This window comes from Acomys minous (genome assembly GCF_964271855.1).
Source record: "Acomys minous genome assembly, chromosome: 1".
Classification (NCBI taxonomy): domain Eukaryota; kingdom Metazoa; phylum Chordata; class Mammalia; order Rodentia; family Muridae; genus Acomys; species Acomys minous.
Genome location: NC_140483.1, coordinates 14,586,061 through 14,611,587, shown reverse-complemented (window position 1 = coordinate 14,611,587; position 25,527 = coordinate 14,586,061). Strand labels below are relative to the sequence as shown.

The following is a 25,527-nucleotide window of genomic DNA, read 5'->3' as shown; positions in this document are numbered from 1 at the left end:
TGGCTGTGTGGTGATGAAACTGTCCGTTCCCCATGCTTTCAGGAGCCACACTCACCTTTGGGGATGGATGCCCTGTAGTTGTTCTAAGAAACGTCTTAATTGTCCAGCTAAGTTTGTGCCTCATCAACAAAGCATGGGCCTCCTTGGCTGGGAAACCCGACTTCCCTCTTGTTCCCTCTGGTCTCTGCTGACACCTTGAACTCAAAAAGGGGCCTGAACAAGGGGTCAACGAGGAACAGGGCCAGAGCCACGGTATACCCAGGTAGGGTTTAGTGGCCATCTTTGCTAACCGGCTAACCTGGCAGAGCCACAAAGAAGGCAATTCAGTAGGGTTGAGCCTCTAATGCTGTCCGGATCCAATACCGAGCATATCTGGATGTTAAGAAGGTACAAAGGCTCTGGGAACCAGTCAGCCTCTCATTGTCGGTGGGTAGCAAAGACCTGGCCCCAGCTGCTGCTTGGTGGGAAAGGAGCTCTATGGAAACCTTGAGTCAAGGAGCTTTCTGTGCTTGGGGGTCCGGTGAGGATCTGTGCTGTTGGAGACCATGACAAACAGCAAATAAGAAACTAACTGTGCGTTAACTAAAGGGAATGTCAACTGTGAGCGGGAGGAGACGGCTGACCTTTCAGATCATCTCCTAGCACTTTCTCCTGCTTCTCAGTGAGGAGCTGCTTTCTCTTTGCCGTGGGCTCTGAATTTTTTACAGTCGCCCCAGCTTGGTTCCTTCTGGCCAGCAACTTCTGTCTGGTGCCCCCTGTCCTACGTATAGGAAGGAAGAAGTCACTTAAAGCTACTGCTGACATCAGAGGCACTCCGTGTCTTCTCTCTTTTCTGTCCTTTTGAAGGTCACTGTGACCAGTTCCACCCCCAAACCTTAGAGTTACCCAGTCCGAAGAGAGGAGACAAATTCATCTGTCACCGGGCTGTGAGTCAATTCTGTGGCTCCTTGGTCATGAATCTTCCTGCCAACGAGCTATTTCTTTGCAGACACTTACTATGTCCCCAGTTCTGGGCTAGGGTTGGCTCTGGGCAGAACCAATTAGAGATGCAAGACAGGAACCATAAAGCAAAGTTCCAGGAAATGAGGCTCCGAGCTCACAGTCAGCTTTATTTAAGGGCTTGTTTGCAAGCACAGGAACAGGCCTGCACCCAAGCAAGTTAAACATTGTCCCTGGCCCCGAGGGGAATCATGCCGAGTGACATGGCCTGGTGCAGAAAGGCTGTGAGGACAACATGACCACAGATAAGGTAAGTCTATAGACGGTTGTGGAAAGCATCACCCTCTGCTCACGGTTGAGTTCCACCCTTGCTCTAGAGTCATGGGTGTCTCACAGCAGACAACCAGGCCATGGGGTCTATATCGCATCTGGTTTGTTGCAAGCTCTCATGGAAGGATGAATGTCAAGAGCCACTGTGCCTTTCCCCCACTCTACCCTCAGGGCTCTTCCAGAGCCTACCTCATAGTTTCCAGACCTTTCAAGACCATGGTAACGCCCTCCCTGCACATACATTTTGAGCTGTGCCACTTTTTGTTTGTTACTATAAAATTCGCATCAGACATTCCCAGACCGATGAGAGACACCCCAAGAGGCCATTCAGACACTGACTGTCCTCCTACGGTCAGGCTAGACACACCCAGGATAGCCCAGACAGTCACTGCACAGGGAAGGCATCTCTGTGTCTGATGTGTGGCAGAGGTCTTTGTCCCTAGCCTGGAGGGTAGAGGAAGTTTCTGGTATGGGACATACCTGCTTTTTTGTTAGTTACCTGAGACTCCAGCGTAGTTGGATGTCCTGTACTTTCTTGGCAACTTTTTAAAAGAATGGATGAATCCAGAAAGGGCAGAGCTGGTGGTCTATAGGCTTCTGAAGATCCTTGGGAGAGGGTCATGAGTGGGGGACTCTGTGGCCGTGGCTGCTAACTCCTTGATGTAATGTGTACCTAGGCCCCAGCGTGGCTCCTGTGTAACTGGGATGGGGTTTTCAGGGCCTCTTCTTCCTCCTCTCCACTAAGCTTTCCCAAGGATGGGACACAGTGAGGGTCCTGTCACAACTTTAGCCCAGGGCTGAATAGGTCCACCAGGCCTCCATCAGAAGGCAGTTCCTGTTTCCCAATTGGCTACTAATGGTAAATTGCAACTCTGTTGGCTCAAACAATACAGAAAATGTCTCATCTCAGTTTTTCCCAGCACAGGCAGCTCCAGTATTGGCTGATTCATTACCAAAGTTTCTTATTCAGACCTGTATCCTTTGCAACTCTTTCTCGTACCCATGGCGTGAAGTCTTATGTCCTTCAGTGGTCTTGGATGGCTGCTGCAAGTCTTGATGTCTGATTAGGGGTTGTGGTAACATCCCACCAAGGAAGAAGAAAGAAAGGGTGCCTCATCCTGAGGTGTCAGCCTAAGGCCCAGCAGTGGCCTCTAACTGATTACCGCTGGCGTGTTTTCTTGCTGGGTGTTGAGTGCCCAGAGGGGAAACACATACACCCAGGCGACAGCAGTTCTCCCATCAAGCCCTACCTGCAAGTCTGCAGAGACTTCGAGGTTGTTGTTTTTCCGTCTGTTTTCTCAGTAAAAACTCAAGCATTACAGAGAACCATGGCTACAAGATTAGTTTAACTCACTCTAATCATACTTGAGTCTATGGTAAATTACCTAATTTTGTTTCATACAAATGGAATGTGGGCCGGGCAGGAGGCAGAGGCAGGTGGATCTCTGAGTTCGAGGCCACCCTGGTCTACAAAGAGAGTTCCAGGACAGCCAGGGCTATTACACAGAGAAACCTTATCTCAAAAAACAAAAACAAAAACAAAACAACCAACGAACAAATAACAAATGTAATCTAAATTTTTGTTTGGTTTTTTGTTTGTTTTGTTTTTTATTTTTTTCATTTCTTTCTCTTTTCTTTATTTTGAGCTTTTGAGATAAGGGTTTTAAGATGTAGCCCTGTCTGGCCTGGAATCTCACTCCGTAGACCAGGCTAGACTTAAGTCTGTGGCCGTCTTCTTGTCTCAGCCTTCTGAATATTGGGATAACAGGCAGGCCTGCACCACTATAGGAAGCTCATCTCTTATTTCATCATTTTAATACCATGTCACACTTTCCTTTGCCATATATCGGCAGAGGCCATCAGTTTGCTGCTTTAATGGAATGTACACTAGCACTCATGCAGAACTTTTGCAGGTTCTTAGGCGACAGCTGCAGTTCCAAATGTCTCCCATGGACTGGCTCACTTTACCCTCATGGCAACACATTTTCACAAGAGGAACTGCACATTTCTCATGTTTAACAATAAGGAGGGAGTGTATGGTGATGAGCCACAAACTGATGGTGTGTGTGTGTGTGTGTGTGTGTGTGTGTGTGTGTGTGTACTGTGCATGTGTGCACATGTATGTAGGCATGCACATGCCGTGGTGTGCATGTGGAGATCAGAGGACAACTTTGGGGAGCTGGTTCTCATCTACTTTGTTTGACATGGGGGTCTCTCTGGTCGTTTCTGTTGTTAAGCTGTGTTCTCCAGACTCACATCTTGCTGTAGAAGTGCTGGGATTACAGATGCAAGCTACGGCAGTCAGTCTTTTGGGTGGGTGGGGGGTTCGAGACAGGGTTTCTCTGTGTAGCCTTGACTGTCCTGGACTTGCTTTGTAGACCAGGCTGGTCTCGAACTCATAGCAATCTGCCTGCCTCTGCCTCCTGAGGGCTGGGATTAAAGGTGTGCGCCACCACGCCCGGCTCCAGGCTTTTGATATGAGTTCTGGGGAATCTTAGGTTGTCATAAAGTGCTTTGACCCACGTCTCAGCATGAACTGCCAGCATCACCTTTCTTCTCCTGTGGATAACTGCCATCCGTGGTGGCAGGGGTCACCTTATATGCAGGAGCATATTCATAAAATGTATCCTTTTCCCTCTCACGTTAGCTACTTCATAGAGCAATGTTTCCCTGAGGATAACATGGTGTCCTAGTCAGGCTTTCTATTACTGCAACAAAATATCATGATCAAAAAGCAACCTGGGGAGGAAAGGGTTTATTCAGCTTACACTTCCACATCACTGTTCATCACCAAAGAAAGTCAGGACAGGAACTCAAACAGGGCAGGATCTTGGAGGCAGGAGCTGAGGCAGAGGCCATGGAGGGGTGCTGCTTACTGGCGTGCTTCCCATGGCTTGCTCAGCCTGTTTTCTTATAGAACCCAAGACCACCCACCCAGGGAAGGCGCCACTTACAAGGGGCTGCCCCCCACCCATTACTAATTGAGAATAAAACCTTACACTGGATCTCATGGAGGTTTTTTTCCAGAGGCTCCTTCCTTTCTGATGACTTTAGCTTGTGTCAAATCGACACAGAACCAGCCAATACACATGGGGTTGAAGGTCAAGACAAAGAAGAGCTTTTTCCCATGCTACTCTGGAAACCCTAAAAATGAACTAACTGTAGCATTACCTGCAAGGTCTGAATATTGCATTTTTCCTACCACAAGTTTTTGTTGTTGTTTTCAAGTTTCTGCAGCTGAAGCTGGCCTTGACTTCTCAATCTTCCTGCCTCAGCCTCCTTGAATGCTGGAATTACAGAGACATTCTTTTACATCTGGTTCTGTCAAATAGCTTATTTTTAGATTAATCTTATTTTTAGTTATATGTATTGGGGAGGGGGGTATGTGGACATGGGCCCAGGTGTGCTCAGAGGCCAGAGGCCAGCGCTGGATACCCTGGACCTTAAATTACAGCTGCTTATAAGCTACCTGACATGGGTGCTGGGAACCAAATTCAATCAATGCTTTTCATCACTGAGCCACCTCTCCAGCCGCTCTGCCACTGAGTTTTACTTGTACTTTGAATTATCTACTTGTCTCATATTTTCAAAAGCTATTTATTATTATGTATACAATTTTTTTATTATTATGTATACACCTGCAGGTCAGAAGAGGGCATCAGATTACATTATAGATGGTTGTGAGCCACCACGTGGTTGCTGGGAATTGAACTCAGGACCTCTGGAAGAGCAGTCAGTGCCCTTAACGGCTGAGCCATCTCTCCAGCCCCTTGTCTCATATTTTTAATTCAAAGTCCTTCAGTTTGCAAGAGGAACTCTATGTTTCCTTGTCCTGGTGGCCTTTAGTTCCCCACGTGCACACATTGGTTATGACTGTGGAGCAGCCACTGAGCACACATTGGCAGTATACTGATGTCCTACGCTTTCAGTTGTTTTTATTTACAAATGTTTTCTGCCCCGCGGCAGTGTCTGAAAGTTGTTTTTATTCTAAATTAAACTAATAGGCTTGCAAACTCTCCTCCTCAACAACCGCCCCCGCCCCTACACACACACACACTGCTTCTCTCTTAATTAGCCTGGAAATGAAGATTATCTGGGCAATGGTTTTTTACTGATTTTTTTTCATATGTAAGCAGCTTCTGTGATGAGTCTGTGGAGCACAGAAATGCCTCACCCTGGGAAGAGTGGACACTGAGTATTCTTTTTGAGCCCACAGGGGTAGTTTAGCTGAGGGCTGATGCCTGGGTGCACTAGCTGGCTGCTGGTGGCCGTATCCAGCCACCCTAGTCTCCTGGTCATCTGTCCACCTCAGTAACTGAGTGGCAACTGACACACCCAGGCCCAGAAAGCCAGACAGAGTGGCGGCTGGACACTTCACGGAATCCTTGTAATTTGAAATGGAAAAGGTCTGTTGGCTTGTGTGGTGTCTTCCTCCCACGGGGCCCAACCAGCTTTAGAAAATGACATATAATTTGCCCTGTCACCCAAAGCACTCAATTGACTTTTCTGGGCCTTATCTGTGAATTCAAGAGCTAGGCCAGCACCATTTTGGGGATGTCATGGAAAGCCGGACACTCTTTCAGAGAAGGACGCTCTTCATAGGCCATTGTGTCTTCCAGGGCATCCGCAACAAAAGAGTGTCCGTTCTGTCTCCAGGTTTGGAACCCAAAGTCTTCTTGGTCTGTGACAAACCTCTAGACTTCTAAAGGTCTTCCTGTCAGAGGGCCCAAGGATAGGCGCTGATAAAAGAACACCTCCTGAGCTAAACTTGGAGGGAACCACTGCTCAGTACAGCACGATTCGCTAGGCTTTTTTATCTATAGCTTTCTTGCTTGTTTTTATTACTATTTTATATTTATCATGTGTGTCAAGTTCAACGTTGTGATACTATTTCTTTTGCTTCAAGTTACTCTTTTAAAATTATCTTCTGCTTTTGGACCGAAACACTGAAATATGCTGGTTTTGTGGTGAGCTGTCTGGCCTTCACTGCATGGGAGGGAAAGCCATCTCTGTGTGCTTCCGGCAAGGCCAGCAACAAGCTCTGCTGGGTCACTTTTAGCCTCCTCAAAGCCCCTTAGCAGCTTGGAGCATGAGGGAAGAAGCTGGTTGAGTCCATGTCTATATGAGCGTATGAGTGCTTGGGGGTAAGAAGACAAGAAGAAAAATCCCACCCAAGAGCTTTAGCATGGCCCTCCCAGCAAACTGGGCTTTGGCACGGCACTCCCAGCACCCTGGGCTAGCTTGTTCAAGAAGCCTCGGTGCTCCAGAACCTAGAGATGCCATATCTCAAGTGACATGTCTGACAGGTGCTCTTCATGCGTGGCTCCAGTGATGGATATCTGCTCTTGGAGATGGGGAGGCAACCCCCAGCACTCCTACCTTCCAGCTGTGGAAGAGGAAAGTGGAAATCACAAACTGGAACCTTTCTCATGGGGGGTTGGAGGGGCGGACACTTGGAAGTGTACACTGGTGCTTGTGTATCCGGGGTTGACGCAGGAAGTTGGTAGCGAATGGGGCAGAAGGAATCAGAGCCTTCTACTCAAGTTTTGTATTTCTGAAATCTCTTCCCTTCCTCTGACCAACCAGAAGGTTTCTGGGAAACGTGAGCCATGTCACCTCCTAAATATTTACAAAATTCTAGGATGTGCTGGCTACAGAAGAGGATGGCCTCAGTATGAAGTCTTTCAGCTACTAACCTTGAACTTTTCTTAAATTCTGTGGTTGATCACGGCTACCCAGTACTGCCCCAAACATTTAACACCTTGGCCTAGCAAGAGCAACAGTTTGTTTGTTTGTTTGTTTGTTTGTTTTTTAATTACTGAAGTACTTGTAAGTCTCAAAGTCTGAGTTTGGGGAGTTTGTCCCACTGTGTGTTTGTGGGGAAAAGCCTTTAAGAAAGGTCACTCTAGTTCAAGATTTTAAATGATGCTGAGGTTGGATGACATTTACAGGCCCTCTCTTATAAGAGACTCTTACTGCACTGGGTACCGCGGTGTGGAGTGCCCATCACTTACTGAGTTAAGTAGCTGGTAATCTCTGGAAAAGGCCTGGCTGTCAGCCTGCCAGAACGATGCGCTGCTTTGTCTCAAGCGATATAAACCTCCTTCCCCGGTTGTTTTTATCTCCAAAGCTTTTGCCCCCTCAGTGTGCACATTTCCCCAGTGAGAAAATGTGACACTTTCCAGAAAGACAACTTTCACGTTTGCCTGTTCAGTTTTTCATAGCGAGCCAGGAAAAGGTGAGTAGAGTTCTTGTCCAATCTCATTCATCTTCACCAGCATACATACACACACACACACATACACACACATACACACACATACACACACATACATAGACACATACACACACATACACACATGTACACACACATACACACACATATACACACACATACACACCCACATACATACACACACATTTAATACAGGAAATTTGCATTACAGCATATACAAGAAACTGTCAGTAACCAGTTGTATTGGCAGTGGATAGCCTAGATTATATAATGTTTTAAAAGATAAGTCACGTTAGTGCTCTCGTGGTCATGTATAATTATATTGGAGACCTACTTTAATAAGTTAATAATTTGTAATAGGATTTTATGGCATGCTAAACATTCTGAAGTAGTTGTACTGTTAACATTTATTACTAATTACTATAGTGGCCCCGTTTTTATGCTGAGAAGGTACACTGACTTCAGTTTAAGACCGAGTTGTTAAATTCTCAAGATCCAAACAATATTTAGATATGGGCCATCTGAAATCTGGGGAAGTAGAAGTTTCAGGGCTAAGGCATCGAATTCAGAAACCATACCATTTGTAAGCTGTCAGTGTAGTTAGACACTGTAAGGTCCTGAGAAGTGAAGATTTAAAAAGCAAAAAACAAAACCAGCAGTTCTGGCCCCAACAGTTGTTGCATCTGAGCATTAAAAAGCAAACAATAGATTTAATGTCCCTCATAATTCTCCCCAAAGCCCCTATGGTGATGCATATCTATAACCCGAGGCAGGAGGATCCCCAGTTTGAGACTGCACAGTAAGACCCTGCTGTGTCATTAAAAAAAAAAAAAAGGAATGGGTGTGGCTCAGTGAGGGAGCACTTGCCTAATTCGTACCCCTTGGTTCAATCCCCAGCTCCTCAAAAAAGCGAAAGTACCGTACCTAGTCTATAAATAGGGACATCCAAACACAAGCACACTCATTCTCCCAACACCAGCGGAAGTGGCAGCGATGGGACAGTTGTTTCCCAAAACGTGGTGCAAGGGCTGTGCTCTGTCCCTCCCACAAAGAGAGCAGGCACCCAGAGGGCCTTAGAGCAGGTCAGGGCCCTGTCGCCTAGGTAACGGGCCGCCTCCACATCACATGACCGCTTCCAACCCCTCCCCTCCCAGAGGCTGGCTGGCAGACCAGGATGCCCTGGTGGCGGATGGCATCTGCAGCACCCGCCCTGGATGAGGTTCTCTGGGTCTTGACTCCTTTGGCCCGAGAACTCGGCAGCTCAAACCGGCTTGGGCTAGGGTGGAAGGACATTAGATCTGTCGACTAATGTACCCATGACTGTAAATATTGAGCGAGAAGTGAAGGCTGGTCTCTCAAGGGCCCAGGGTGCTGAGCGCCTTTGTTTTTGCGAAGCTCAGCACTTCACCCCAGGACGCTGGCACTCCGCCCTTCTCATGCGTGGGCGCCAGGACTATGTGTGCAGTCGGATTTTCTAGCAATATCTCTACTGGTTTTTTTTTCTTTCACCCACTCAGACATTCCCCGTTTTTCGTCGTAATCACTTTCTCTCACTTAAACATACACACTTAGCCTTTGGCAAGCAAAATGGAATCTCGGGTCCGTGTTAAGACCTCGGTGTTTAAGCTACTGAGACACAGGACGCATTTGGTGCGGATATTTTACTCAGTTTTCTTCCACAGGGTCAGTATAGATTATCTATTGCAGGGAAAGATGTATAATTAGAAAGGAATAAAATTCCAATCCCTAGTTCCTTAAGGGTGGGGCGAAGAAAGTACCAGAAGTGGATTTCTAGGCTGACAGTGGGGGAGGCACGCGTGAGTGGGTTCTTGTTACTGTCTACCTCACGCGTCCAGTGGCTCTGGAGATGAGTGATAATCGTGAGTTTAAGTGATTGAATTAAGTCTAGGCGTTTACTATGCCAGTTTGGTCAACCCAGTCCTCTCTGAAGACACAGTGCCAGCGCTTTGTGACAGCCATAACGAGGTCCCAACAGAAGGAATATTCTGTACCCTAAGGCCGTCAAGCCGATCTTTCTCTTGAGAGAGCCACTGCTCTGCTCAACACCGAGGAGGTGTTTTTCTCTTTCTCTGTCCTCTTTCAGCTAAGCACTTCCTGCCTTTGCCTGTTCCCTCTCCATGTGTGCACGGGGCTTGGGAGCAGAAAGGAGGCCAATCCTGGAGCCGGTGGTGAGCAAGAAATGGTTGATGCAGAATTAGGGGACCACGATGTGGTGAAAAGTCAGGAGGCTTCACTTGGAGCGAGTGTCCCTGAGATGTGCTCCCCTGCCCCACAAGGAAGATGTGCTCCCCGTCCGCCTGGGAAGGAACACTTTTCTCACTCTTCCTTCCCTTCCTTGCTGACAGTTTTCTGGGTTGCTGTGGGTCTTTGGAGTGTGAGAGTTGAGGAGGTCCTTATAGAAGACAAGAAAGTCAAAGTTTTAAAACCAGCCTGTTAGCAAGAAGCTTGAACACAGAGCGCCTGATAGGCATTCTCCCGCTGGGGTTTTGTAAATGGGATGCTCCTCCTAGGAGGGTCTGAAGGTTACATGGCAGGGAGTCTCCCTGTGTGTACGGGGCTCAGCTGGCTTTTGATCATGGTGCCGGCAGCATTTGACGTTCTTGGGCATGGAGTTACACGAACAGGCAGGGTCATTAGATTGCTGGGACAGGGAGAAGTTTGTCTGAGCTTGGGTGGGGGGGGGGAGGGGGACCTGTGATGCTCTCAGTTGGAGTCAGAAGGGAAATCTGCAAGTGCTAGAAACCCACAGGCTGCGGCAAGATGGCCCTTTGGAATATTTGGCTCTCTCATTTAGGTTCTGGGCTGCTTCCCCATCTTACAGGAACCCAAGCTGGTGGTCCTCAGGCCACAGTGCACTAACGGGAAGAAGGAGGCTAAGGTCACAGGCCAAGTTTCCATCCCAGCCTGGCTCATCAGTGATAGCATTTTAGGCAAGAGATTTATCTTCTGTGAAAGCTTCTCCCATGGGGACTGGGTGATACATGTGGCCTTGCACATGTGGTATACACATGTGGCCTTGCACGTGTGGTATACATCTCTGGAGACTTTCCCAGTATGGCCTGTAAGCAGAAGGCCATGGGGAAAGGTAATGATGACGACCTCATAGGTGGTGTTCTAACGCCATGGATATTTTAGCCTATTTAACTCTCAAAATGGCCCCATGACGTAAATGCTCATTAACTTACCTCTCTTGTTTGCAGACAAGGGAACTGAGACATAGGCTAAATATCTTCTTAAGTGTCTGAGAAAACTCTGGTTTGAACACAGTCGGCAAGCAAACCTCTTTGCCATTCCTCACACCTTTGGTATAGCCAATGGAATATACAATGGTATAGTGAGTGTATCAGTGTTCTCAGCAACCTGGGGTTGGGAGGGGTGCTGCAGACACCCCCAGAGATGATTCTCTGAGCCACAGCCTGAGCAGCTCCTGCCCCTAGCTTGCACCCTTCCTTTCTCTGTCACACAGTACGGTGGCAGGGGGCTCCTGCTTCTACAACCCTGCCAACTAAGCAAGTGGCCACTGAGTACTTTCCTCTTGGCTGGCACTGTGTCCGCCTCCTTGGCCTAACAGGCCCTTATTATCAGCATGTTAAAAAGCCAGGGCTGTTTCCCTATGGGAGGTGGTTGGGGGTAGGAGGAGGCCAGAGGGCCACAGAGAGTTCAAGGCGCGAGGAGAAAAACTTGTAGCATTGTGCGTCCCTGGCAGCTCTTTCCTGGGCTTTCCCGGCAGCCCTCGGTGTCCAAGGTCCTGAGATGCCGAGCTCAGCTCTCTTTATTTTCAGAGTATAGAAACAGTGGGTTGGAGAAGGTCCAGCCGGGGAGATGAGCAGGCTCACAGCATTGGCCCTGCCTAGGGCCCTTCCTGGAGCCCCAGCACACCTGTGAGTATGCCAGGTGGGATGAGCAGCCGGTGGGGTGCAGGGACCTCTATAGGGTCGTCTTGGATGCCAGGGCCTTGGGAGGTTAAGCCTATCTTCCTCCTACCTGACTTAAGGCAGCAGCAGCCTTTCCTTTCCACCCCCATGCCATTCCCGAAAAGCATCTTCCACTCTCCTCCAGCCTCCTGGGACTTAGTAATGACCCAGCTACGTGGGAAAAGCCTGTTACCCTGGCCTCTGGCTTTCCCAGAGAAGGTTTAAAGGAACCTGGGATACAATGAAACGAAATGCACCGTGGAGTTGTCCTTCCCAGCCTTAGGGTCCCAGCCCCCTAAGGTAAGTGTGTCATCTCAGCGCAGCCAGCGTCCTAGCCCTGATCCTTGGCTCTGAGCTCAGCCCTGTTTCAACCGGGAATGAGATGTGGTTTTAGGAATCATAAGGAGATGCTCATCTCTCACAGCAACAGACATCTCCTGAACAGTTGATCCATGCCAGGCATCGTCCTGAGCGCTGTAGGAACACAGATTGAACCAGGCCCCTAAGGAGCCATCCAGTTTAGGTGATTCCTCTTGGCCTCTTGACAGCTAAACCCATGACATTTAGGGAACAAAAAAACAAGATTGAACCAGTTGAGTAGATCCAGGCAGAGCTGTCTTACAGGCCACAGTGCTGGTCAGCTCTAGAGCAGTGTCTATCTAGACAACACTGTTGGGTGGCCCTGGCCCTGGAGGCAGCAGCGGCTGTGACCAAGGCTTCACCCAGAGGGCTTGGCTTCTCTTAGGGACCCTTATGAAGTCAGAGAGCTGTGGTGCTCTGGGACAATTCTTACAGCCACCCTTTTGAGTTCTGTGGCAAAAACACTGGCTCTCCTGTACTAATGCTGTATGGGACAGGCAGTGCCTTGTCTCTTCTCTGTCTCTTAACAGTTGAGGTGTAGGAAAATGGCTTTAAAGTTCATCTGGGGGAGGTCTTAGACTCAATTGGTTCCTGAGTGGAAAGTAGCCAGCCATCACTGGCAGAGTTAGAAAATTAGGCCCCGGAAAGACTCCTCTCCTGACTTCCAGGCACCCCTCCATTGTCTCAGTAATGGGAAGAGATCCAGGTCCTTCGGTTGCTAATGTAGAGCCACGCCTACTTCAAAGTACCCTTCCCCGCTAGAAGGGGCGTTTTGGACCATGGAACCCCTGTGGTTGCTGAGCTCCAAAATGCTAGGGCTAGCTGGACATGGTGGTGCATTGTCTTTAGTTTTATCACTTGGGAGGCAGAGGCAGGCAGATCTCTGTGAGTTTGAGGCTGGCCTGGTCTACAGAGGGAGTTTCAGGACAGCCAGGGAATGTAGAGAGCCCCTGTCTTGTGGGGAGGGGCTAGGACTTTCGGCGGTGGGGGGGGGAATTGATAAGGGCAATTAGAAAACATTCAGACCACTAAGTCCCCCTCTCCCCACACCATTACTAACGTGAATTATTTTCCGGTTGGCTAATGTCAGACGTCCTTAGTGACCCTGAGAAACAGTACCCACTGATGCTGCTCCAGGCTAGTGATGCTCAGATGGAAAACTCTGAGAAACTGGTGCCCTCGGGCCCATTGCTTTCACTCTGAACCTCGGCTTTATAAGGGATGTTCTGTGGAGTAAGTTATGGTTACTGTCTACTTGCCAAGATTGTAAGTTATAGCCAATATCGGATACCAGTGAGCACCTTCCGGGTGCCAAGCCCTGGAGGGTTTTTCTTCAATGTATATGCAATAGCTTAATGGCCTTGTCTGTACTTACAGCTTAACATTCACTTACTATCAGACTCAAAACATGAGTTAGCCTCATTACCTCAGTCTCATAGATGTAGAAACAAAGGCCTAGAAAGATTTAAAAACTGACCCATATTCACACCTCTAGTAATTGGTAGAGCCGGGATTTTAACCCAAGGTATTGAATTTCCTAGACTGGCAGGTAGGAGCATTAGTGAATAGGTAATGGGCAAAGCTGGGTGAGGAGTGGGAAGGAAAAAGAAAGGTGAGAAAGAATTCTGGGAAGCTGAGTGTGACTGACCTCCCCCTTCCTTTAAAAAAAATCTGTTTATTTATTATGTATACAGTGCTTTGTCTGCATGTGCACCTGCAGGCCAGAAGCGAGCATTAGATCACATTATTGATTGACTGAGCTACCATGTGGTTGCTGGGAACTGAACTCAGGACCTCTGGAAGAGCAGCCAGTGCTCTTAACCTCTGAGCCATCTCTCCCGCCCAGATCTCCCTCTTCTGTTCTGCCTTTATCTCCGCTCCCCTCTCCAGCCTGTATCCCGACCTCTCTTTTTTCCCTTTTCCTACCACCCCCACCTCCCCCCATTCTAAAGAAGGGCTGATGGTGGTAGGTGGTCCCTGCTGCATTCTTTTCACTTCCTGTCTCTGCTGCCATTGCTAACACTGCCGCAGCTGCTGCCTGGCACCACTGCTGCCCACAGAAGGGCCAGAGTTTACATGAGGAAGGTAGGAGGCTTCTGGTGACCAAGGGTCTGTCAGGGGAAGGATGCTGGATGCCTCCTGCATCAGGGAAGCTCAAGATCACACAGGCATCTTCAGGGTCACACAAGACTGTCCCTTATGGAAGTGGAGTCCTCCCTACCCCCAGGCATTGACACACTGACTGCTGTCAAAGCAATGCCAGCCTCACTTTGCACAGTCCATTTCCAAAATACGGACCTTTATATTCTTTTAGTATTGGCGTTGGCCTAGTGCTTATTTAGCTGACACAATTTTGACTCTTGATCTCTGTGATTTATTCCATCTGCTGCCCCTCCAGGCTGTTTGAAAGGTAGGAAGCATAAAGGAGCCTCTAGTGATATCACCCTGGCAACCTCATAGTCCTGACCTTGAGGAAACCAGATCAAAGGCTTGATAAACTCAGTCACCTAGTGGTAGTCAACATGCAACATGCTCATGCACTGTGTGTGTGTGTGTGTGTGTGTGTGTGTGTGTGTGTGTGTGTGTCTAGAAATGTTTTTGTTGTCACATTTGTCAAGATGGTACTGCTGGCCTTTAGCAGGTAGACACCAGGAGAAACATTGCTACCCACCACACAAGACAGCAGAGATGACCAGCGTGTAAAGGTTGACCTAAGATGACATCATTGTAGAGATAGCTCACACTCATATGCTGTTGGCAGAACCCGAATGTCTTCCATTGTAACAGAAGCATGGTGATACCTGGCTTCTTGATCAGGGAAGCTTACATGATCTGAGATGTGAAAACCTTAAAGAGCTCCTGTGATCCCCTACTGTTGGGAGCATCATGCTGCACCTCAGCTGTTGCTCTTCGAAGATTTGAGGAGCTGTAAAGAGGTCACTAGAATTGGATGTAGAAGGGGACCCAGTGACTGCCAAGCAAGAATCTTAGGGACCATCTCAAAATTATGCATCCCTACTTCAGTGTAGAGTTGTTGTCCTTCCTGGTTTGGTGGCTGCATTGGAAGAGGAAAGCTTTTAGTCCACTGAGACTCTGTCTTAGAGCGACCATGTCTGCTGTCCCCTGAAAATGTCACAAATCATTTGTGCAGTCTTGCCCTGAGTTTGACAGAACATCAGAAAAACATTTTTTCCACCTTGAATCCATAGTCTGTCTGTTATCTGAACATGAAGGTTGTTAGCGACGGTTCTGTGGGCACACAGTGGCTTCTTCAGAGCTCTCCTTCCTGGGCTCCATTGTGGCTGTGATGAGGTAACTGAGGCTGGGTAACTAGGGAGAAAGAGAACTGCCTCGTGCTTCTGGAGGGCAGGGAACTCTGGAGCATTCTATTGAGGACTTCTTGCCTCATCTGGCGGTGGATTTCATAGACCCATACAGGAAGTGACGCTAAAGTCTATGGGTTATCACGTGGTGAGAACAAGAGATACACTAGCTATGGTGTCCTCTGGGTGCCATCCCGGGGACCCTTTCTTCATGACTCATACAGGCCGAACCCACTCCCAGTGGGCTCTCCTTCAAATGTGGGAGCCCTATCAATTTGGAGATTCAGTTTCCAACTCATTAACTCCTGAGGGCTACGTTCAAACCACAGCGCACAGCTGACATGCTTTCATGAGATGAAAGAGACCAGGGTAAGGACCCAAAACAGCAGCGTTCCACAGCACAGAGTGGCAGCGAGCACCATTTGTGAGCTCCGTGTTCGGTTTTACATCCGTGGAAGGGAGGAGTACGCTGGACGTGCTGTAGTTAGACTGTTTACAACGAGTCACAATTTAATACTGCCAGAGAGGGGCCAGGTCAGTGGTCCTCATAGACGCACACAGGAAGCAGCCGCATCTAAAGCATCGTTGTTCTTCTGCATGCAGAAGGCAGTACCCAGCATGGCTTAACAGTAAGGGAGGGGCCGTGATGGACTACTGGGTGACCGGCCGCTTCCAGAAGGCTGTGGTAATCTCGGACCAGTGTCTCCTGTGTTCTGCCCCAAACTCTCCGCCTTCCCCTTGTGCACAGGAGCCACAGCTCCACTTCTTGAGGAAACAGCTCTTTGCGCTGTCCGTTCACAAGAGGTGACCAGAGAAGTGGCTCTTGTGTTGGTGCTTTGTGCTGGCTGGTTTATGTCAACTTGACACAAGCTAGAGTCATCTGAGAGGAGGGGACCACAATTGAGAAAAATGCCTCCATACGATCCGGTTGGTAGGCAAGCCTGTTGGGCATTTTCTTTTCAGTGATTGACTGGGGGTGGGACGGGACTGATGGTCCTGAATTCTACAAGAAAGCAGGCTGATCTGGGCAGTGGTGGTACACGCTGTTAGTTCCAGAAGTTGGGAGGCAGAGATAATTGGATATCTATGAGTTCAGGGCCAGCCTGGTCTACACAGTTCCAGGACAGCCAGGGCTGTTACAGAGAAACCCTGGCTCAAAAACAAAACAGAACAAAACCCACAAACAAACAAACAAAAACAAAAACAAAAAGAGGAAAGAAAGAAAGAAAGAAAGAAAGAAAGAAAGAAAGAGAAGAAAGCAAGCAGTGAGTGAGCAAGGCTATAAGCAGCATCCTTCCATGGCCTCTGCATCTGCTCCTGCCTCCAGGTTCCTGCCCTAGTAGAGCTCTAGCCTTGACTTCCTTCACTGCTAGAATATGGTGTGGAAACATATGTCAGCCAAATAAACCCCTTCCTCCCCAGCTTGCTTTTGGTCGTAGTGTTTCATCACAGCCATCGCCGCCCTGGCTAGGACAGTGCTGCCTCCAGAGCTTTTGGGTCCCTGGGGGAAAGCAGTGCCAAGCCAGGGTGCACACATCTGCTAATTCCATGATCAACGCACCATCAGCATAAGGCTTAATGCAATGCACCTGGCATTTCAGACGAAGCCAGAGCCCCAGCCCAGGAAACTGACAGCCAGTGGCTTAGGTGGCAGGTGAGATTCTGTGTCTGCTCCTAGGACTTGCCACTCGCAAATACTTACACAAAGCAGTATTGTCATATGGGCCAGCTCTCCTTCCCTTCTTCTCTCCTGGACCCACAATTCTGAGTGTATTTGGGGCATTAAGGGTTCTATATTTGAACACTGAACCCCCTGAATGACATGATACCCCAAGCACTTGCTCCAGGAGTGACTTGCTGTGACTCTTTCTTACAGAAATGGTCAGCACATTTATTACCTAGACCGTGAGGCCTGGGGAGCAGGGCACGGCTGCTGGGGCCCAAATGCAGCTTCTCAGTGGCAGTGCAGGGTGAGGGCAGGAAGTGGCTTATGGAAGGAGCCCAGAGCCGCAGCTCGGGAGGGCTTTCTTTAGAAGTTCCTCTGATGCAGATGCTTTCCACTTTGCTGTCTATTTAAGGAGGCTTCGGGGGCTTGTGTTTACAGATCCTCTTCCCACCACTTTGTGTGACTTGGGTCACAGCAGCTGGGAAGAAGGCCTTTTCACTCCAACGGAAAATTGGGCTGGGCTGGGACCTGTGGAAAACTTGGGGAAGTTGAGAAACCAGGCAAACAGGATTGAAAAAAATAAAATTAAAAAACTATTCTAGTGTAATGGAAAAAGTGCAAACTTTGAGTCTTAGCCCTGCTCTTTGAGCATATTGGCGAGTTCTTCCATTTTCTCATTTAAAACGACGTCTAAACATTACCGACTTTTGAAGGCCCATTGAAAAATAGAGACACGGCATGTATCTAGTAGCCCCTTGCTAAATACTAACTTTTTAAAATACCTGTTTCTCCAGGGTTGTTCCATTACTAGTCCTGTGGGTTCATCAATTACATCTCTGTACATATCTGAAAGCCCAGGGCCCAAAACAGTACTTTGGAGGCTGTAGGAGGCTATGTGGTGGGGTGGCTGGGGCCTCTGAAACCTGTCTGCTTCCTGAACTCTTACTGTTTTATTGTTGGTTTGGGGCGGATTAAAACCCAATGCACTGGGCTGGTGAGATGGCACAGTGGGGGAAAGGCACCTGCTGCCAATCCTGACAACCTGAGTTCAATTCCTGGCTCCTACCTCGTAGAAGAAGAAAACTGACTCCACTCTGTGACACGTATATGCACACATATATATAAGTAAAATAACTGTTTTTAAAAAATAGATCAACCTCGAGCACAGATGGGGTGGGTACGGGTAGTGGTGGACGGCATCACCAACGGCATTTGCAAGCAGAGCATAGTCACTGAGGTGGCATCAACTGTCTACGTGGCACCGTGACATTACTTTTTATTAGGAAAAATTGAAATTTGTTACAGAACAAAATTTCCCCTGAAGACTTTAGCCTTAGGACTCACAGTCTTTCTTCAGTGTTCCCCTATAAAAGCCACCCCCCCCCAATGCTATATTGAGCCAACTGAACTAGCCAAAGCGGTATTTGCAAATTTCAGGGTATAAGAAGTGTCTGCTAATTCTAGACCCTCTCCTTCCTGCTTCTGATTCAGGCTAAGGTAGTCCTAGGCAGTGGAGGGACTTTCTGGGGCTGATTTTAGAAAAGCTGCTTACTTACTGTGCATGCAGTGTCTGCCCTGGCCCACCTCCGCCCAGCCCAGCTCTGATCTTTCTCATCTGAAGCCTCCTGTCCTGACTTGGGGTGAAAACAGAAGGAGCTGAGCATACAGACTAGCCCAGAGTTCCTCGGAGGAACATACTGTGAATCCTTAACCCCCAAAGAGAAGAAGCTCAAGTTCTTTAAAGTAGGGAAACATTTACCGTTTTCAGCTCTATAGTTCAGTTGCATTAAATACACTTACACTGTTGTGCAACCATCACCACCATCGTTTCTAGAACTAAATCTTGCACAACAGTGTCTGGGGGTTGGAGGTAAAACTCATCTCAGCAAGAGTGCTTGTCTAGCGTGGCTGTCCTGGAACTCGATTTGTAGACCTGGCTGGCCTTGAACTCACAGCGATCCGCCTGCCTCTGCCTCCCGAGGGCGAGGATTAAAGGCGTGCACCACCAACCGCCCGGCTTGTCCAGCGTGTTTTAAGGCCCTGGATTCTACCCTAGCAAGGCTGCAAACTAAATGGCAACATTGTATCCTTGGATAATAGCTTCCCATTCATTTTCCTCAGCCCCAGCCAGCTACATTTTACTTTCTGTCTGTAAATTTTACTGCTCCAGACAGGAGTGGAATGCCACAATATTTTCCCTTTTGCCTCCAGCTTTTTTCACTTAGCATTATGTCCTCAAGTTTCATCAGTGTTGTAGCATGTGTCACAAATACTTTCTTTCCTCCTTCCTTCCTTCCTACTTTCCTTCCTTCATATTTTCAGTCTTAGACATTGAACCTAGAACCTTGTCCCTGAGCTAGCCATCCCCTTGGGTCTCTTCTACTTACTATTTGAGACAGAGTCATGCTAATTTCCCCAGGCTGGCCTTGAACTCTACTCCACAGCCTTGACTTTGTGCTCTTTCTTCCTAAACCTCTGAAGTAGTTGAGATTACAGGCTTGAGCCACCAGGTCTGGCTCTAAATCCTTCCTTTTTAGGAAGGCCGGATCATATTTCCTTGTATGTATGTGCTGTGTTTCATGTACCCAATCATCTGTCTGCTTCCTATTTCAACTGTTGTCAGCAGCCAGTCTGGACGTGTTGAAATGAAGACCCGATGTCCTTACCTCCTGTGAGGTGGACAAGTTGAACGGACAGATGGTCCTCTGTGTGAGTGAGCACGGGTGTGCGAACGTGCCTGAGGATCTGTCTTTCTCGGTTGACGTAAATAGTTGGAGTGTGTAAGCCCTGTTTTACATCTGAAGAAACACTCCTTACCCACAGTGCTGTCAGAGACTTGATGCAAAGGTAAACAGGAGGCGCGTGCTTGACGTAGGATGGGACGTGGCCAGGTCTGGGTCAGGTTTCCCATTGGGGCCTCCTCTGAGTCAGTCTCTCTCCTGGATCATCAGCTTGCTTCAGGATGCTGCCCTGGTGTGGTGAGCACCAACATGGGCACGTCATATCCCCCAGCCCAGCAGTAGCACCACAATCTCCTGCTTGTGTGATTTTGGCCAAATCACTTTAACTTCTTTCAGTCGTCAGTCTTTGCATTTTTATGAAGGTTTGAGGGGTGTGTATTAGCTGTAACTATCAAAATGTATTGCCTAGTACCTGGCTTATGGTATGTGTTCTTTTTCCTTCCTTTGCCTTGCCAGGAAAGGCCTTGTTCAATTACTAAGGGAGCCCTCCACCCGGCCTACCACAGTGCCTGGCACACAAAGGCAGCTGCCGACCGAATGCTTATGAACTTTATCCCGCACAGCACTAAGCGGGGCAAAGACTTTTCTGTAGCAGCATTTTCCAAGGAGGTTTTAAGCAAACAAAACACCCCTGGAAAAAACTCAGGACTCAGGGTGGGAGGAACGCTGAAGAGAGTCTTGTTTGGATGGGTAAATTCTGGCTTTTTTTTTTTTTTAAGAAAACAAAATCCTAATGTTGGTCTCATTACTTTTTGGTCACTCATTCCCTATTTGTCTATGTGTAAAGTGTTTTTAAGAGATTGCTGGCTAGACCTTTAAAAATAGGCCGGTTGTCAGATGTCTTGGCAAGAGAATGCATCCCAATGGCGTTAGGATTTTTCACGAAGTTAAACATCTCTCCTTGGAGAGGATTTTTTTTATCATCAGTTGCTAAAAATTCTCAGGAGGTCACAGAACAAATTCAGTTCCAAGCAAGGGGTGTGGAATCTACTAGATTTAAGTAAAGCGTTTGCGGTAGGGCTCGTATACTGTTGGAAGGCAGCTCAATGGCTGTGCCCTGGCTAGGAGGAGATGTTGGAGTCAGTCTTTGGAGGCCTCACCATCCTCTCTTCCCCTGTCCTCTTGTATTTGTGTTGAGCCTCTGTAGGAGGTAGCTTGTGGCTCTGACAGAGAGAAGTGGACAAGGATTGTTGGCGGGTGACAAAGGACAGGGAGATGGTGAAGACCACTCTAGCCGTATCAGGACCCTGCCTTGGACTAGCAGACGGCTGTAGCACCTCTGAGGGTCTCAGCAGCTGTGGCCACAGCTGCCCCCTGAGCAGACTGTTACTGTGATGAGCCCCATTAGCACCTAGTAGGACCTGTCAGTTCATGCTTGGTTGCCATGATTATGGCAATCCTTCCCTTTCTCCTCCGGGTCCACAGGACCAGCTAATGCTCTGAAGAGCAGTTCCTGGGGAATGCTGTCTGCTCTGGCTTTCCAGAGCTAGCTTGGCAACTGTCACGTGTAGGGAGCCGAACAGTCTCAAGGGCTGTAGGGATCTTCTGTCACAGTAATATCACTGGCTGGATTTGTCACTTTGGAAGGACTTAACATCAGATGTATATCCCATCAGGAATCTTGAGCCTTTTCTGTTTGCCTTTATTTGAACTTGTGCTCAAGACTTGATATTGCCTTCAGCTTCCGCTATTTGAAAAAAAAAAAAAAAGGAAAAAACCTTAGGGTCTTTGGAAGCTTTCTCCAGATCTCTTTGTTTATTTGTTTGGTTTGGTTTTTGGTTTTGTTTGTTTGCTTGCTTGTTTTGTTAAAAACAAGGAACGTAGGCTGAGAGACGCTCAGTTGGTAAGAGTCTGCGCCACAAAAGCATGAGAGCCTGGGTTTAGACCCTCAGCACACACATAAAAAACCTAAGTCGTCAAGCTGCAAGTTCAGCGAGAGACCCTGTCTCAAGGAGACGCGGACTGAGAGATGACTTAGAGCTTAAGAGCACATATTGCTCTTACAAAGGACCCAGGTCCCGATCCCAGCATTCACATCGTGTGGCTGTAGCTCCAACTCCAGGGGCCTCCAGAGGCACCTTCAGTCAATGTACACACACACACACACACACACACACACACACACACACACACAATTTAAAAAAATAAACCTTAAGAAAAATAACAAGGATTTAGAAAGTGATTGGGGAGGACACTTGACATTGTCTCTGGCCTCCTTGTGTGCCTGCATGTCACCTACTCATACATGTGCACACACACACACACACACACACACACACACAAATAGGGAAACTTATGATGACAATTGTGTAGTGTACATTTCGAAAGGATGGTGGGATGGCTTTTTAAAAAATTACCATAAGGAAATAATTAACATTTTGGAGATACAGTTAACATGATTTAAATATATTACATATACGTGGGTCAAAATATCACAGTCTTCAATTAAAGGAGGTTTTATGTACCGCTTTAAAAATAAATAGGGGGTAGCATGGCGGGTCAATCAATAAAGGTGATTGCCACTAGGCTGGACACCCTGAGTTGGGATCCCCTGAAGCCATGTGGTAAAAGGAGAGAACTCCTGTGAGCTGCCCTCCGGCTTCCTCACATGCCAACACCCACACAGGTACACACGCCTTTACAATACATGTTAAGACGGTATTAATTAAGAACTCATAGGAATCTATTCTCTGTGAATGCCTCTTGTATGTTACTTATGCCTCATAAAATGTGAATGAATAGTACATACAAAAAAATGATTTTGGGGGAAAAGCTGTTGAAAAGCCTTCTTGGCTGGCCCCAGTTGATAACTCCTCAGGTGTCTGTGGGTATGAACATCCTAGCTGCAAATGAGAAACAGCTATGGTGTGGCTCAGGCAAGGACGCCTGCCCATGTTTGGCACCCATGTGGGTGTCCCATCTGTGAGTCCCAGGATTGTGGGAGGGCACGAGTCTCCTCCACATGAGCACAGGTGCACCGGAGCTGCTGGCCTGAGCTGGCACCAGCCTCCTCAGCTTTTCTGCTTCAGGCTGTCAAAGGCTGGGCCGGATTCTGTTGCAAGGCTTGCTTGCGTTCTTTTCTGGTGAATGGCACCATGGTCTCCATGGATGGGGCAGGGATTAACTCCCCAGTGGCATCAGAAACAAGGGATCTGAGTGAGCCTCGCATCCTCAGCAGGGAAGACGTCCAGCCCCAGGCCTGTGTACCACTCTCTAAGAGCTCAGTGTGCATGGTGGCAAGTCTTCACCTCAGACGGGAGTCCTGGAGAGTGACTCTGAAAGAGCTTTGCTCGACTTTACACCTCTTATCTCACTGTGTGGCCACTCACTATCACTGCCTTCTCCTCTGGACCAGAACTTATTTTGGTTCAAGCTGAACGTATTTGAGCCAAAGTGTTGATGACGCAATAGAAAGTTCCTTTTTTTTTTTTTAAAGGTATTCCTTTTTGCTCACCGTCTACAAATACACTAGAAACCCAAGAAAGCAAATGACTTGCCTCCTCCATGAGTCAGGGAGGCGGTCCAGGGTGACTTCACTACCTGCAGTTTTCACACCACGGTTTCCCTACCCCAGCAGGCTTTGCCTGTTGAATCTTCTGGAATTGCTGCCCACCTTCCAGATCTTTGGGCACCTTGTACCTTGTCGTTCCCCATCTCAGTCCTAAGCCATCTGTGAGGAGTCCTCAGGCCAGTGTGGCACACGTACGCTACCACCTGTACCGTTGCTTTTCCTCACTACTATGATAAATGCCTGAAGGGAGCCCCTTAATGGAAGATGGACTGAAGAGGGTACAGCCCATCTCGGCAAGGAGGGCATGGCGGAATTCACAGGCCTACATGACTGGAACTCCCGTAGACACGGAAGCAGAGAAGGACTCAGATAGGAACCAGACCAGGCTATGTGATCATAAACCCTGTAGCCCTGTGCCTGCCAGCTGGAGACTATGGCCAAATGATTCTACAACCTGCCCAAAATGGCACTGCCAACTGAGGACCATATATTCAAACACAGAAGCCTGTGGGGCCATCTTACATCTAAGCCTTAACACTAACCCAAAGCTTTTAGGAGAAGCAGAGATGCATACTTAGACCGTGAGCCATCTTTTTCTGGTGTCATGCATAGCTACCCATTATATTTTACAGATGATTCCTATCTGGGCAAGGGGCTCATGGGTAGGTGTACTTTGAGCACTAAATACTATGGGGCTTACAGTCTGGCCAGCGTTACTGGGGCTGAGCTTGCACTATGTTTGGAACTCCATGAAAGGTGTATTACTTGTGGTTGGGCCCCAGAGAATGGGGCAGGGGGGATAATCTTTTCCCACTGAACTTAAAAGCACTTGGGTGATTGCTTCCTTTTGAATTCCCCTCCTTTCCCTGAAGGCCAGGGTGCACCTTGGCTTCTGAACTTTCACCACCGCAGAGCTTTCAAGAGGACCTGAGTCTTCTGATAGCATCTCTGCGAACCCCAGTGTTGATACTTACTGAGACCTCCCCTTTCTAATAAATCCCATGCATGTCTACAAATGGCATTAGGCCTAATAAGTAGTTAATGCACTGGAACTGTTCTCTGGCCGTCCAGATGCAAGCACAGGTACCTTGTGGCTGTCCCCTGCCCATCCCACCTGTAGCACTTCGTCACAGGGCATAGAAGCATGCAGTTTGGAAGCATGCAGGCTCACGTGGCCCTCCCTGGGGCTGTCTTCTGGCTGTACCCTGGTAAGCCCTGTGTATGTCGGGTGGGGTCTGAGAGCTTATCTGCCAGTCTCTTTCTTGCGGCAACTTGCCTCGTCACTCTGGAGTTGGTTTCTGCAGTGTCTCCTGTTGGCGTCTCCGTCCTCACCCTGCTCTTCCCCTACTCCCCATCCACCCTGTTCCTCTGCCAACAGCTCCTTGTAGAACAACCTTCCTCACTGCCGAGCTACAGCCCCGCAACCTGCTGTCAGCACTAGAGCTGCATGGGCAAGAAAGTCAAATTCTCTCCCTTGCATAGGTCAAGAGTCTCAACTCTCCAAACACTCAAAATCCCAAAAGTGGGCACCGACAAGTGGAAAATTCCACACCTGACCTCATAGGATGGAATTGTAGTCCAAACATGGTCTCATTAAAAATGCTGTATGAAATTACCTTCAGGCTGTGTATATATGGCATACATGAAACAAAGATTAATTTCATGTTAAGATTAAGTTCTATTTCTAAGGTACATAATTTTTATATATATACACATATATGTAAATATTCAAAATTCAGAAGAAAAAAAAAAAAGAAATCCAACCTACTTCTGGGCCCAAGCATTTTACATAAGAGACACTCAATCTTGTCTAGTGTCCTCAGGCTTTTAACCGGCTAACCTGTGTGTTCATTTTATAAACATTGAGCTAAACACCTGTTACATGCTAAACATTCCTGCTGAGCGAGATCCATGCCTGGTGGAGGTGGAGGTGTCGCTGGTCAGATCACAGAGCAGAGGCTGCAGGGAGATCCTGAAGGGCAGGGCTATGGTGTCGTGGGCAGACAGGGAGGGGTATGCCTGCCCCGGGACTTGCTGGGTGTATTCTCTGCCTAAGCTTCTCTGGAAAGGCCTCCGTGGAAGAGGAGAGTATTGGGCCAGAGCTTCACTGTTGAGTTGGACTTCAGTAGCTGGCTGCCGAAGGAACAAGGATTAAAAGGTGAAATCTGTGTTATCAATGGCCAGGAGACCTGAGAGGACACGGCAGGACTGGGAAATGGTGAGTGGGCCTGTATTTGCTAGCACCTAGGGGCGGGGGTGGGGCCCAGCTGACTGGAAACGTGCTATAGAGCAGGTACTGAACAGTCAAGGCAGCACAGGCCAAATTTTGAAGGGAGGCATTCTAAGGCTATTAAACAAACAAACAAACAAAACACAGATGACAAGAGGACGTGTCAGAGTTTGAAGGGAACATTAACAGATCTAGTCATAAAGACATATAACCCCAATGACAAGGACCGATCGTGTCTGTACTGATGAAGGACTATG

At 48.1% G+C, this 25,527-nt stretch overlaps 1 protein-coding gene across 3 annotated transcripts in view; it reads left to right on the top strand.

The window, feature by feature from the left end:
* The window catches only part of ITPKB (inositol-trisphosphate 3-kinase B), an 89,075-nt gene that overhangs the window by 25,780 nt on the left and 37,768 nt on the right, over window positions 1-25,527 (top strand). The window contains exon 1 of one of the 3 annotated variants that reach the window (XM_084791830.1): window positions 24,824-25,258. The exons of the other annotated variants lie outside the window; for them this stretch is intronic. Coding sequence (XP_084647956.1) covers window positions 25,217-25,258 — 42 coding nt within the window. The 5' untranslated portion in view covers window positions 24,824-25,216. Of the gene's footprint in view, window positions 1-24,823; window positions 25,259-25,527 lie in introns of those variants that run through there. 3 annotated transcript variants of the gene reach the window in all.